At 47.9% G+C, this 13,936-nt stretch overlaps 1 protein-coding gene across 1 annotated transcript in view; it reads left to right on the forward strand.

Annotated features, from left to right (window-relative positions):
* LOC136750717 (neural cell adhesion molecule 2) overlaps positions 1-13,936 on the forward strand; it is a 255,781-nt gene that overhangs the window by 202,669 nt on the left and 39,176 nt on the right. The window contains exons 3-5 of the mRNA XM_066705757.1: positions 224-430; positions 4,206-4,349; positions 5,503-5,640. Coding sequence (XP_066561854.1) covers positions 224-430; positions 4,206-4,349; positions 5,503-5,640 — 489 coding nt within the window. The remainder of the gene's footprint in view (positions 1-223; positions 431-4,205; positions 4,350-5,502; positions 5,641-13,936) is intronic.

Raw genomic sequence — 13,936 nt, forward strand, 5'->3', positions numbered from 1 at the left:
AACACAGGTGTTTATCTCAACATAATTAATCAGGTAACGCATATGTATCAGAGGGTTAAATACAGAAGAGCGGGATCTTGTTTTTTCATGTTGGGTTGTGGTTTATGAAAGTGTTCCCTCTGTGTGTCTGTGACGTGGCATGGCGTTGAACTGTGGTGTTGTGCGGTGTGGAGTGGTGAGAGATGCTGGACTGATGTGCGCCTGTTGTCTTGTGTGTCCGCAGCCATCGGGGAGCCGGTCAGCATGGACTGGTTCAGCCCGCAGGGGGAGCGCATGGTGTCGTCTCAGCGTGTCGTCCTGCACAACGAGGGCGTCCGCTCCCGCCTCACCATCTACAACGCCAACATCGAGGACGCCGGCATCTACCGCTGCCAGGTCACCGACGGCCAGGGCCAGACACAGGAGGCCACGGTGGTGCTGGAGATCTACCGTGAGTGTGTGGGCCTCGCCCGTCCGCTGCGTAACGGTCACGGACACAGCGGTGCGTCGGCCCGTGCGATGGCTCTGCTGCCCCTCCACAGTGGACCGCTGCGTCTCTGAGCGGCCGCAGCCTCGGCTTGAGACCAAGTTTAAAAACAGAAAGAGGGAATGATGTGGAGTAAGATAGCTCGTTCCTCGACTCCAGGACAGCCCTGCTGCGGTCCCCGTGTCATTCAGTGACCTTCCCACTGCAGAGGCCGAGATAAATGTGTGTAATCGCCATTGCTACCTTAGACCCAAATCGATTCTTCCATTACTGAACGCAAATGTCGTTCTCCTCTATATTTGATTGAGGTTGAGTTAGAGTGCATTTGCACACCTGTCGATATCTGCCTCTGTCTGTCCGCTCTGCTGTCCGGCCGCGGAGACCAGGAGGACAACAGAGACGCAGCCTGGCTATGACTGATACCACTTAATCAGTGGTAACTCAAGACTTCCTAACACCAAGGTACCAAAGACTCTGTCATCAAGCCTCAGGGTTTGTCTTGCAAGTACTGACTACTGACTAATGTACTGACTGTCCACTGAGCTCCCAATGACTTATTGGACCTTAATTGAAGTAACAGTCTGTTTAGATTTTACTTTTTAAATGGTGTAACAAAAAAAAGAGTTGGTTCTTTAAGTTCTTCATACAATTCTATACTTAACTTAAACGCCTATTGTTTAAAATAATTAAAAGGCTCTGATTTAGGAAATGATTATTTCAATTAAGGTTCAATTAAGTAATTGAGAGCTCAGTTAGAACACAAACCAGCAGGGTAGGGGCTCCTCCAGGACAGGGTTGAGAGCCACTGACTTAATTAGTAAATAAACAAACTCAAAATATAGTTAATCAAACTACTGGTAATGACAAGATGATGTAATCAGACCCACCCGGAAAACAAATACAAATAAATACATAAAATCCCTTCATGACCAAATCCATATCTTGTCTGGTACTGTAGGATGTAACTGTAAGCGGGACGTGGTGACGATTTGAACTGTAGGACTGATCTGCCTCCAGGGGACTGCGATGGAGTCGAAAAGTGAAACCGATGAACAATCAATCAGGCAGCGCGATGGGGACAATCCACACAGATGGGACTCCATTTCAGAGTGTACCTTCCTCTTCCATGTAAACTGTGGCGGAGGGCAGGGCTGCCCTTTCTTTCATAGCCAGTGAACGACTGAAGAACAGTTTTAAAACATGTGAAACAGAGGATCCTTTTCAGCACGGGGTCACACACGGGGTCTGAGCAGGTCATGGTATCAGCTCAGCACAGTGAAACCCCTGCGGAGACATCGCACTCGAAAGGAGAAAACATTTACACGAGTACCGCTCACAAGAAATAAAACACAGACGTGACAGGTCTGGGATAATGCTCTGGGCTCTGCTTAATGACAAATCACTGACTCATTAACCCTAAATGTAGTAGCATTTCTCCGCACAACGCTCCTCTAATGCTCGCGGTCCCTGTCGAAAGCTTCTTAATGACACAGAGTCGGATCCACAGCTCAGCTGCACAACGTTATTTAACAGGACGCATCTGATCAAACAGCTTCCGGTTTATTTTACTTCTTCACTCGCTGTCTGCACAGTGTCGTTTAACTGCCATAGAGAGGGAATGTGTGGAAGAGCATCTCAAACGAAGGCAATGGGCTTCAAACCCCCAACACACAAATGCAGTTGCTTTAGTGGATTATTTCCAAAATGAAATGTGTGCAGATCCAGACAGCAGCTGCTAAACCTGGCGTGGAATATAGATAAGCTCAGCTCAGTGATGATACAGACGTCAGCCGGAAGACGAGTAGAGCTGGGTCTAGTGCAGCCTGTAGACGGCAGGAGAGCAGCTCCAGCCAGAAGATTAGTGATCGAGGGAGCACGGCGCTTCCAGAGTCCGATCACTGGATACACTGCCAAATTACTATAATAATAACAACGATGATGATGATAATAGTGTGAAATAAAGACCAAAGTGCTGAAGATGACGATTTAAAGAAGGGGGTCAAGTGCATGTAACGCCATCATAAGAACATAAGACAGTGTCCAATCGAGAGGAGGCCATTTGCCCCATTGTGCTCGTTTGGTGTCCATTAATAACTAAGTGAATCAAGGATCCTATCCAGACTATTTTTAAATGTTCCCAAACTTTCAGCTTCAACCACATCGCTGGGTAGTTTATTCCAGATTGTGACGACTCTCTGTGTAAAGAAGTGTCGCCTGTTTTCTGTTTTGAATGCCTTGAAGCCCAATTTCCATTTGTGTCCCCGGGTGCGTGTGTCCCTGCTAATCTGGAAAAGCTCCTCTGGTTTGATGTGGTCGATGCCTTTCATGATTTTGAAGACTCGAATCATGTACATGACTGTGTTGATCAAGTTTATTTGTAAACGCAGGCAGTTGAACTAGGCGCCTGCGAGAGGAACGCCAGCAACGTGACGCCTCTACACGAATGTTCATGTGTCCCAGGGTGGACGGGGGGGTGCTCATTATAACGTGTTAAACAAATCTGCCGAAATGAAGTCCTGTGTTCAGTCTTCCAGCATAGACAGTGGTTGACAGTTAAAAGGAGGACTTTCTCCGAAGCAAAGCTGCTCTTCCACACTGTCAGTGCTGTGTGATCGAAAAAGAGACATACAAGTAAAAGAACAGCCAACACTCATTCATATGGAATGTGCTTTAACAGCAAAGGATAACTAATCAGCTTCTGGTGCCTCTGCAGATCAGGCGGCTGATGTGATGAGCAGGAAATGTGCGCACACTGGCAACACACCATGTGGGCCTCCCTGGACCAACACACGCACACACGCACACACACGAGCACACGCACTCACACACACGCACACACACACACTCACTTATGCACACGCGTGCGCGCACACAGAGTCACATACACAAACACACTCACACGCACACAAAGTCACATACACAAACACACTCACACGCACACTCTCATACACACGCACATTCACACGCACACACACAAATCGTTTCAATTGGATCAGCTGAAAGGAGTTACTGCATGGAGGAACAAGTAACCAAATAAATATCATTGGAATTGATGGGATTGCTACTCGGATAAACTATCCAATTACATCAAACTGGTTTAATCCGACTTCAGTGTTTATTTTACGATCCCATTCTGCATATAGTGTGAATTAAATATAAACAGAGCCCAGACGCGCAGCTGTGACAGCCTACTTCAGCTCCATGTCGGCCGCAGCAGGCAGCTCTTCCAGCTCAGAGTTGTCGGCCGCGTGCGTCTGAGGGCCCAGGGTCGCTCCTGGCACTCGCACTGGCCACCACACACGCATGATCCCCGTCCCCCCCGCTCAAGTCCTCTCCCCTCAGCTCAGACTGGAGGGGCGCAGTTTTCATCAAGGCTGTGAATGTGTCCATGACGTCACTAAGCGCTGGTACTGCTCAAGTGGTTTACTGTCTATGTGAGTTTCTGTGGACTTTTACAGGATGGTGTCTGACTACGTTAATATGTGCTGGTAAATATGTTTCCAAACTGTACATTATGTATGTGGACATGGCTTTTGTGCACCATAATTCCAGTTTTCACGTATGCATGCGTGTGTGAGTGTAATTCACTTGCAGCACCGGTGCTGAACTCTCCCGTCTCTCCAATGTCTCCCCCCGTGTCCCTTGCGTGTCCCCTCCATGTCTCTCCCTGTGTCATCTGTGTGTCCCCTCTGTGTCTCTCCCCGTGTCCCCTGTGTGTCCCCTGCGTGTCTCTCCCCAGAGAAGCTGACGTTCCGTGAGGTGCAGTCTCCGCAGGAGTTCCGGCAGGGCGAGGTGGCGGAGGTGGTGTGTGATGTCATCAGCTCTCCGGTGCCGGTGGTCACCTGGCTGTACAACAACCGGGAGATCACAACTGAGGAGTTCAGTGAGTGCAGGGGGAGGGGAGGATTAATCTCCCAGCTCAATAGACAGATGTACTGCTTTTATTTCCTCAAAATGGTGAAAGCCTGTGCTGTGATAGTGTGGTGGTATACAAGCCTGTGTCCATGGGAAGACCTGCGTTGTGATGGCAGAATTGTATGTTCAGAGCCAGTTTTATGCGTGTGCCCCTCACGAGGGGAAGAGCCACATGTGTCAGACTGTGCCGCTGGGACGACCGATTGATTTCTCTGTGCCATACAGCCATCAGTTTAAAAGTATGAAGATCACATTGTGTTGTTAAAGTCCTCTTCACTTTGTAAATAGTCTTTAAACATTGTCTATTTATGGTTTTAGCAATGTTCAGTAAAAACACATTACTATGTGTTTTTACTGAACATTATTGTCTCATATTTCAAAGACAGACACACACAGAGTAGATTATTAAAATGTTGAGATGTGGCTCGAGCACACGGCCCATTATTCTCTGATGGCACTACATGCGTCTCAGTGCTCCTTTAGACTCTTAAGGCCTGAAGCATGTGTGTTTTTTATTTACTTGTAAGTCTGTTCTTCTGTATCTGGGGTGGGAAGGTGTTGATGTCCAGCCCTGGGAACAGTATCTCTGTTCTGCTGCTTGTCATTGCATTCAGTCTAATCACAGAGCAATCGGTAAAGTCTCGCTGGCCAGACTCGAGCAGATCTGTGTTTCTACACCCAGTGCAAGTCCAGAGACAGGTGCCCTGGGCAGCACCTCCGTCTCTCAGCAGCTTTGCCTGCAGGAGACCCACTGCCGGGGTAGAGAGAGGTGACTCTCAGGGTCCCTCAGTGACCAACTGAGGCCAGAGACCGGGCGAGTTTAGAGCGCTCCACGGTCAGAGCAAACATCTCTCAACGACGTCCCGGGGAACAGCTGAGTCTCGAGCCTCAATGCTCCTTCTCGCAGTGTGCGACTCGACAGCAGAATTTAAATGAATGCCAGTATTGTCCAGCCGCTGTTGTAAGAGATTTTCAATGGCATTAAAGCATCACCGGCGGCTTTACCTCCGATCCCACCTGTATCGCTGCTCCCCCAGCTTCATCTTGGGCTTTCCTACAACAGGACTGGAGCTGTGTCCCTGTGCACTCGTGCATCTGTCTCCCTCTCTCTCGCTCTGTAGACCACTACCATGTCCTTCCCAACAACAACCTGCAGATCCAGAACGTGGCGAAGAGGGATGAGGGTGTGTACCGCTGCGAGGCCCGGGTGGAGGCCAGGGGCGAGATCGACTTCAGAGACATCGCCGTCATCGTCAACGGTAAGAGAGACTCACACATGTATGTATATAGTCATGAGAGAACATCCTTCAATATACTCTGTGTGTGTGTGTGTGTGCACATATACATACTTACACACAACACACACACACTATGTATTAAAGCACTTTCTCCCGTGATTGTGTGACACAAACTCCCTCACTCAGCCGGGCCCTCAGAGCTCGGCACAGACAGGAGCCTGGAGGTTAACCGCCTGCCAGCCGACTGTAATTTTCGCCTGAAATCCCTCCTGGTGCCGTTTGCTCGTTTATCTGCAGAAAACTCCATGAACCAGAAACCGGACAGTTTAAAATGAGCCTGAAGGGAGAGCCAGTGTGCTTTGCCAGATTTACTTAGCTTTCCCCACGGAGAGGTTTGAATAATTTTCTTCTGAAAGATCGGGCTTTCAGAAGCATATACTGTGCATACATACATGCAGTATACGTGTGTATACATGGATAGACAGGCAGATACATAGATGGATAGATGGATAGGTAGATCGATAGATACACAGATGAAAGTATTTTGCTGCCGTAAGGAGATGCTTTTTTCAGGTAATACATGTGAATAATGATTCTTTGTTCCTCTTACACCACAAGCCTTGTTAATGTAATTGTGCTTCGCGATCACAGATAAAAGCCTGGTAACCTGTCGTTAAATGTGAGAAGCCTGGTCACCTAGACGTGACCCTCGCACAGCCTATTGGATTTCAACTGGAGAAAAGAAGATTAAAACAGAGACGAATATTTACTGAAAACCTGTCAAACTTAGCTCAAGCCTGTCACTTTCCTTCCACTTCCTGTTCATACGTTTTAAAGTGAATCTCTTTGTGTGTTTACTTATTTAACCACGAAAGTGAATCTCTCCGGCTGGGAGTCTGGGGCGCGCCCTGAGAGGAGACGGCACGGCTGGACGGCACGGCTCATTCACTCTGACAGGAGGGGAATCGATGCTATGATCTCTGTTGTAATGAGGTCAATTTTTCTGTTTGCGTGTTTCTCTTTTCCTTTGAATTGTGTTTAGCCTTGTATTTAGTGTAAAGAATGAAGGGAATGTGGTTCCTGTCTTACAACACAACAGCCTTGCATTTATAATAATGCATCGTCTACAACAGCTGTAATAAAGTACGTTTAATTACCTATTTAATCATCTCCACTTGCCTACACAAACCAGCTGCACACAGCGTGTATTGTTGTATTGTTTATTTTGTTCAAATAAGACTTCACCTGGACATTTTATATAGTAGGTTTTAAACAAAGTTTTAGCTGCTGCTTTAAAGGGTAAAACTCAGACTGGAGATACAATTTAATGATTTCAGCGGTTTGGACGACCACAAAAAGACAGTAGCAGGCAGAGATTTATATTTGATTCCTGAAACAGTTGGTGTGATTAATTTCGCCACCTCTCTGCTGTCACACTATTTTATTAATAAAGCTGTGTGTCAATTAATAAAACATGTTGCTGCCGGGACGTCCTGAAGCTGCACTAGCCCCGACTTCATTGTGTTTCGTGTTGTTCTGTGTGGTTGTGTGAGTGTTGTGTCACTCTACCCTGATCAGTGCCCAGTGACTGGCCGTTTATTATTCCGTCCGACTTGATCAAAAGTAAGACCCGTCTGGCAGCCTGAGCTCAATCCACCCCCAGGGTTAAACACAACGATTCACTGCAGAAACACTTACTCACTGTGTCCTGCAAATTAGCCATTACTCGTTCATTAGCAGCGTTGTGATGCTGATCACAGGCCGGCGCTGCCTGCTCAACACCAGGATAATCCACACACTGGGGGGGGCGCTGGGATTTCAAGCAGCTGAATTAATGTTCAAGGGCTCATTAACAAACAATTCTGAGTTCACTGGGCGCTGTTTGTCAGGGAAACTGTTAACACAACTGCACATCTTTCTTTTTCGGACGAGAGCCACTCTGCTCTCTGCTGCTGTGCAAATATCCGCCTCTGACCGGCCTAATTGCGGTGCAGGGGGTTAGCGGCAGGCGCCCCAGTGCACCAGTGCCCCTGAATCCCAGAGCCCGGAGGAAGGACACAGATTACTCTTTTACTTCCTCCATCAGCAAACCAGCTCCCCTACCAGTTCCTCCTCTCTCTCCGTCTCACCGCCTCGTGATCCCACATCAGCACTGGCAGCACGGCGTGCCGAGACCCGCACCCAGAATATCAACGCCTGCCTGCCGATGACGAAACAGACTCTCAACGCAGGCTGGCTGATATCTGCCCTCCTGCTCGGTGGATAGAGACATCGTGCCGGGCCGAGGTACTCCGCTTCAGATTCACTCTGGTCTCTAGAACCGGCCCGTGCAAAGACAGACTGCGGTCGTGGAAGCTGATGTCTTTTTCAAGGGACTGTCTGCTGAATCCCTGGCTGTGTCACATGCTTTTATTGTATTCCTAATGCAGCTGTCTGTGCAGTCTTATAATGCCTCTTCATAATTAAACGATGTGCTCAATAACTGAGAGAGACATTAAAGCAGCCGCTGCATGAGACCGTATGTGACAGAAAATCTGCATCACACACTGCCGGCCGCATCCAGGAATAGGGACACGGTGGCAGGATGTGATAGTTATAATACAGCAGGCTATTAAACATGTAGTGTGTACTTTCTTTCATTTCCATCATGGCCATGTTTGCTGGCATTGAAATAGATCCATTTAGAGACCCATGTGACAGAGATGACAGATGAACTGGTGCAACCGTTCGGGATCTTAAAAACACAGAACACAAAGAAGAATATTTTGTCTCTTTACTCTCCAGAAAATCAGACCTCTATTCTGAGTGTCTCTGTTGCATTTGAAGCCAATCCAGATCTCTCGATGTCAGATCTTTAATTAGTGCGCTGTGACACTAAATCACCTGACACAGCCGGACTAGAGTGTTTGAATCAGTACTAGACCGATCTTTAACAAATAATTAGTATTTAACCCAAAAACACAGTAATAAAACTGAATTATTCTGAATTCCTTTTGACAAGATCCCAGTTAGTTATCAAAATAAAAAAAACAGAATGATGTTCTAAGAGGGCGATTATTCACTGCAGTGCGCAGCCCCCAGCCCACCCCGAAACCGCAGGCCTACCCCCCATCGCTGCCGAGCTGCGGACCCCCGACCCCCTCACACTCAGTACCTGAGGGGCTGTGCAGTGTGTCGGGGGCACGCTGCAGGGTGTTGCTGTGCTGAGGAGGTGAAATCACAGCCCTTGACTTGGTTTAGGGCCCTCGGGGGGCCGGGCTCTTTATTGAAGAGCGAGGCACAGGCAGCCAGCCCCCCAGGGACCCATTTACATGTGTCAGAGTCTCCGCTGAATCACCGACAGCATCGGCGCGGCCGGTGGGATAAGTAATGACTGAATGTTAATCGGTTTGCTCAGTGAGCAGGTCACTTTCAAAACTAGAAATGATTTGCTCTTTTTAATCGTTTTACAGATGTACAGTTTGGTCCGGATCCCTGATGTGTGACACTGATTGGGTTAGTGCAGCCAGCGCTGACGTGCGTTTCGCAGGTTCCCCTGAGTAAAGTCCCCGCGACCAGCCGGGCAACTGTGCTGCCAGACACTCGCTGACAACACAACACGTCCTGCGCTTACTGGACCATTTTTATTCAGTCCTTGCTCTGTACTGGATGAGATTCAGTGCTCTTAACATGTATTAATACTGCTGTTGCTGCTGCTGCTGAAGATGATGGTCATGAGCACAGCCTGCTCTTGTACGGCCAGGTTAGTTCAGCATTCAAGCATTCAAGCATTGTCTTAATGTGATCATTGAATGTGATTGCATGTTTAGACACCGGGTCCACAGAGGGGCCACCAGTCTCGACCACAGCGACGCACTGTGGGAGACAGTGACAGACCACAGTGTGGACAACACTGCCCTACTGCGCAGAGCTGGCAGAGCTGCAGGCCGCGTGGCGCCCATTGAAAAAGTAATCGATCATCACTGTCATTAAGTTGATACAAGAAAAACTGTTGTCAGGACACGCAACACTGATCCAGCTGGAGAGTTTTGTGTGTAACAGCTCTGAAGTAACGGCACTTGATAAAGGCCCTCAGCAGCAGAGCGCACGAACAGGGTGGACATGGCGAGTCACCTGAACACAAGAACTGCGCAGCGCAGGCCGCTAATAGAAGGGTTTAATGGACTCATTTATTTTTATCATGGCTTCCCAAATACCTGCAGTAAAGCTTTAACATCAGCATAAATCACCGGCACAGATACCCGACATCCATTAACGACATGTTCCTGCAGCACCAACGCACGCCTGCCTCCCGAGATCGGCTCGGCACGCTGCGCTGTGGAGGCACTGCTCTGCCGCTCGCTGGCGCTGGAGCGGCTCTATGGGCGGCACTAGCGTGACTCGACCGGCAATAAAGAGCTGCGTTGTGTGGAGTGTACATCTTGATCAATGGACCTTACACTCGGGGAGACTGCTTCATGAATGACTGACATCACTCAGTAACTCCACCTGAGCCTCGATTCCCCCTCCAAACAGTGATTAGAAACAATATAGAAGAGCAAGAGCTTTTGTGTCCAAGCAGATGAAGCCCGTGAAGTTCTCTACAGAAACATGGATTGCAAAGGATGCATTTATTTAAAACGAGATGTATGTGGCAGCTAATCCATACATACACACACAAACGCTGCCCTGTTAAGATCCTTGGCATTGTTAGGAACAGCAAATGGGAACACCAGTTGGAGTTATGATTGCATTTTGTAAACACTCTCATTGTTACTTAAAATACTTCTTAATATTTAAAACAAAAGTCAGTATGTTTTACAGTTTGTTAATATAATAGATAATATTGACGATAATAGTGCATCGATATCATCTCTCAAATGGACAGGGGGTGCCTTGAGTGCTGCTCTGTGATGTGTTTGTGCCTGAACACGCATTAACACAAATTGCAAGGATTGTGTTTACTCAGCCATAAGTCACTGTGCGCGGCCGTGGCATGTGGTGTCGGTATCATTTGTCTCCGCGAGGACCATGTTTTACATTCGCGCTCTGATGCACCGCAAATGGTGCAGCAGGGAATAAGGAAATACAAATGATGCTGGTAGCAAAACCACAGGGGCAGAGCAAAGGTATAAAGCAAACGTGTGCACGGTATGTCCTCAGAACTGAAGGGGTTAATCGATCTGCGTGTTTGCATCAACATGGGAGTGTTTTGCAGTTGCTAACATATTTAGAAGAGTTTCATATGCAGGACTTGCAATATCCAAGGATGTAATTACTGCCATTAGTTCTGGATTTTTTTTCAATCTGCCGCTCTGATGCCTTTCTGTCTTTCCAATCTGGAATCTGGCATTTACACAGTTTTGCCAGCGTTGTGCTCTTTGACTGGGTTGCGAGTGGACTGGTATTGATCTGGTATTGATCTGTGTGCTGTGATCAGTTGTTATACGATCCCCTCGATTAGCACGCAGGGCTGTCCCAGTGCGCTGCGAAGGGCTTGGTATTCCTCAGAGCACCGATCTCCAAGTGCTGGTCCTCAGAGCGTTTCCACTCGCCGCGCCTCACACACCGGTGATGGTGAGAGTGTCCGTTCTTTCCAGGATCTCCCCCTCCCTGTTGCGTAACAGTGTGCGGTAGCCAGGGCTGCGAGTGCAGGAGCTGTGGTTTTTGTCTGGTGAGCGCGAGGTTGGTGCGTTGGCATCGGACGAGCATCACGTGGGCCTCGGTGAACTCTGTGTGCCTTCAGGCAGCGCGGTGAGCATCCTGCTGATGTTCTCTGCCTTTGATGTCTCTTTCTTATCTATCGTATCTCAATTGACAGAGCTGTCAAATGAAAATGAAGTGTGCATAACTGGAAACGCACTGCCGCAGATACGGGGCGATAGAAGTCAGGGCATTAATTCCCATCCCAGATGTTCCAGCAGGAAATTCCACGTCCTGGACAGTTAGTTATCTTTTGCCTGGAAGCACATTGCTTAATCTTTGGAGAGGCTTGTTTTGTCTTTGGAGGCAGCTGATTCTGTTTCTGTGACTCGTAAAAACAGCAGCGTTCATGAGGAGACTCATCTGCTCGATTGGCGCCGGTTTTTGACTCGGTCCCTGACCAGTTCCTTCAGGCTTGGAAGTCGATGGGTTTCAAAGTCCTAGACATTTATAGAGAAAATCGCTGCCAATTGTGCATCCATTGTGTGTCTGTCCGCTGCCTGCGCTCCAGTGTCTCTCAGCGTTGTGTGTCTGTCCGCTGCCTGCACTCTGGTGTCTCTCAGTGTTGTGTGTCTGTCCGATACCTGCACTCCGGTGTCTCTCAGCGTTGTGTGTCTGTCTGCTGCCTGTGCTCCGGTGTCTCTCAGCATTGTGTGTCTGTCCGCTGCCTGCGCTCCGGTGTCTCTCAGCGTTGTGTGTCTGTCCGCTGCCTGCGCTCCGGTGTCTCTCAGCGCTGTGTGTCTGTCTGATACCTGCGCTCCGGTGTCTCTCAGCGTTGTGTGTCTGTCTGCTGCCTGCGCTCCGGTGTCTCTCAGCGTTGTGTGTCTGTCCGCTGCCTGCGCTCCGGTGTCTCTCAGCGTTGTGTGTCTGTCTGCTGAGAGCGGTGACTCTCACAGCAACAGGGCATTCGAACTCCTTTGGCTATGAGCTGATCATTTTTTAAAGTTCACATCTTTTTGTTGTTTTAGTAAAATAAATGATGATTTGTGTTTCTTTTGTAGAATTCATATTTATTTTTTGCAACTTTGCAATATTTTCCAAAACGACTTGAAATAGAATTTACGACCTCTTCCCTTCACCACAACGGAGAATGATTTTTGTCTTTTTCATCCCTTTCTCTTTGTCTGTCTCATAGACATTCACATTTCACACATCACGACTCCCATTAATATCCTTTCCCTGGAATTAAAGTACTCAGGAATCTGTGTGTGTCCCACCTGTCTCTCTCGTATGCCCGATATTCCCCATCTGTTCGGCGTTTCAGAAACGTCCAGCCTCCCGTGGAAGTCGATATGTTCCAAAACACATAAATCTGTACATTACGTCCTGACATCACAGTTTACGCTCCTAATGCCAGCATCAGGGAGGCATGATTGGCTGTCCTGGGAGTAATTTATCGCACATGAGGCAAAGGAAAACTTACAGAATAATGCCGTCTTAAAGAACGGAGGCGTCTGCATCTGTTCTTCCCAAACAGCCTCAAAGTACGTCGTTGTTTAATCAACTTTTTCAAACAGCAGAGATTCAGAACAAGAGAGAGATCACAGCTAGAACTTAAGCTCTGAGCCTCTGTCTCTGTCCTCCATGTGAGTGTGAGTGGGTCAGCAGAGTGCTGGCCAGGTTTATTCCCTCTGGTCGAATGAAGGCGTCCTGCCATGATCACTGCACTTGTTGGTCTGAGGGCCAGTCTACCTCTAGGCTACATTCCTCTTTTAAGGGCCTTTGCAGACCTGCTGGACACACACGGGTTCTCGCCCATCGGGTTCCGTGTTCTGGTCTCAGACGTTTGCTCCAGGCACATGTGACGCGTACCACAGTGTGGAGACGATGTGTGAGTGAAAGCTGTAAAGCTAGGTCAGGCTTAAAAATGTTCCATGAATAAAACATACTTTTTATTTATTCATTTCATAAGTGCATGTTCCATTAAATCTTGTTATCTCTCTGCTTTTCACAAAGTAGTCTAATAACAATGATCACTTTGTCTTTTTTATGTATCATGTATAATAGTCTACTGGGAGAATTTGCCAATCTGTCGCAGTGCACATTGGGGGAAATGTACAAAGTAAATTGTCTGTAAGTGTCTTCAGTACCATTATCTCCGAAGGGGAGTTTAACTCATTGACGCCTCAGACCTTGGGTAATAATACAAATGCATGACACGGAAAGGAGACAACAGAGAACAAAGGAATGAATCCATATTTAAATTAGCATGAAACCTAAAGTGAACCAGACCAGACCAGTGATGTCGATGCCTAGAGGAGAGAGCTCAGCTATTCATGCCATTCTGGGTGGTTTGTTTGATGTTGCATTCTTAAGAATCTTTTGGTTTTGTCAAGTTGAAAGAGATATCAAATCTCCCTTCCTGTGCGTTAAAAGTGTGCATAATTCAGACATGAGAGAGATTTCCTTAGAGAAGTCCCTGAAGAGCAGTGTTTCCAGGCCCTGTTTTGGTAGATTAACCTTGGCCATGCAGTCCAGGCGTCACCATGTGGCTGTGAACTCTGAATCACAGGACGGGCTGTGACACATCCTCCGTCCAGAGACGCCCTTTGCCCGCATCACACAACGACAGACAGTCCTGTACACACACTACACACCCAACACCCTGCACTGCCCCTGCTAACCCTGGGCACAA

This window comes from Amia ocellicauda, chromosome 6 (assembly GCF_036373705.1).
Source record: "Amia ocellicauda isolate fAmiCal2 chromosome 6, fAmiCal2.hap1, whole genome shotgun sequence".
Lineage (NCBI taxonomy): Eukaryota > Metazoa > Chordata > Actinopteri > Amiiformes > Amiidae > Amia > Amia ocellicauda.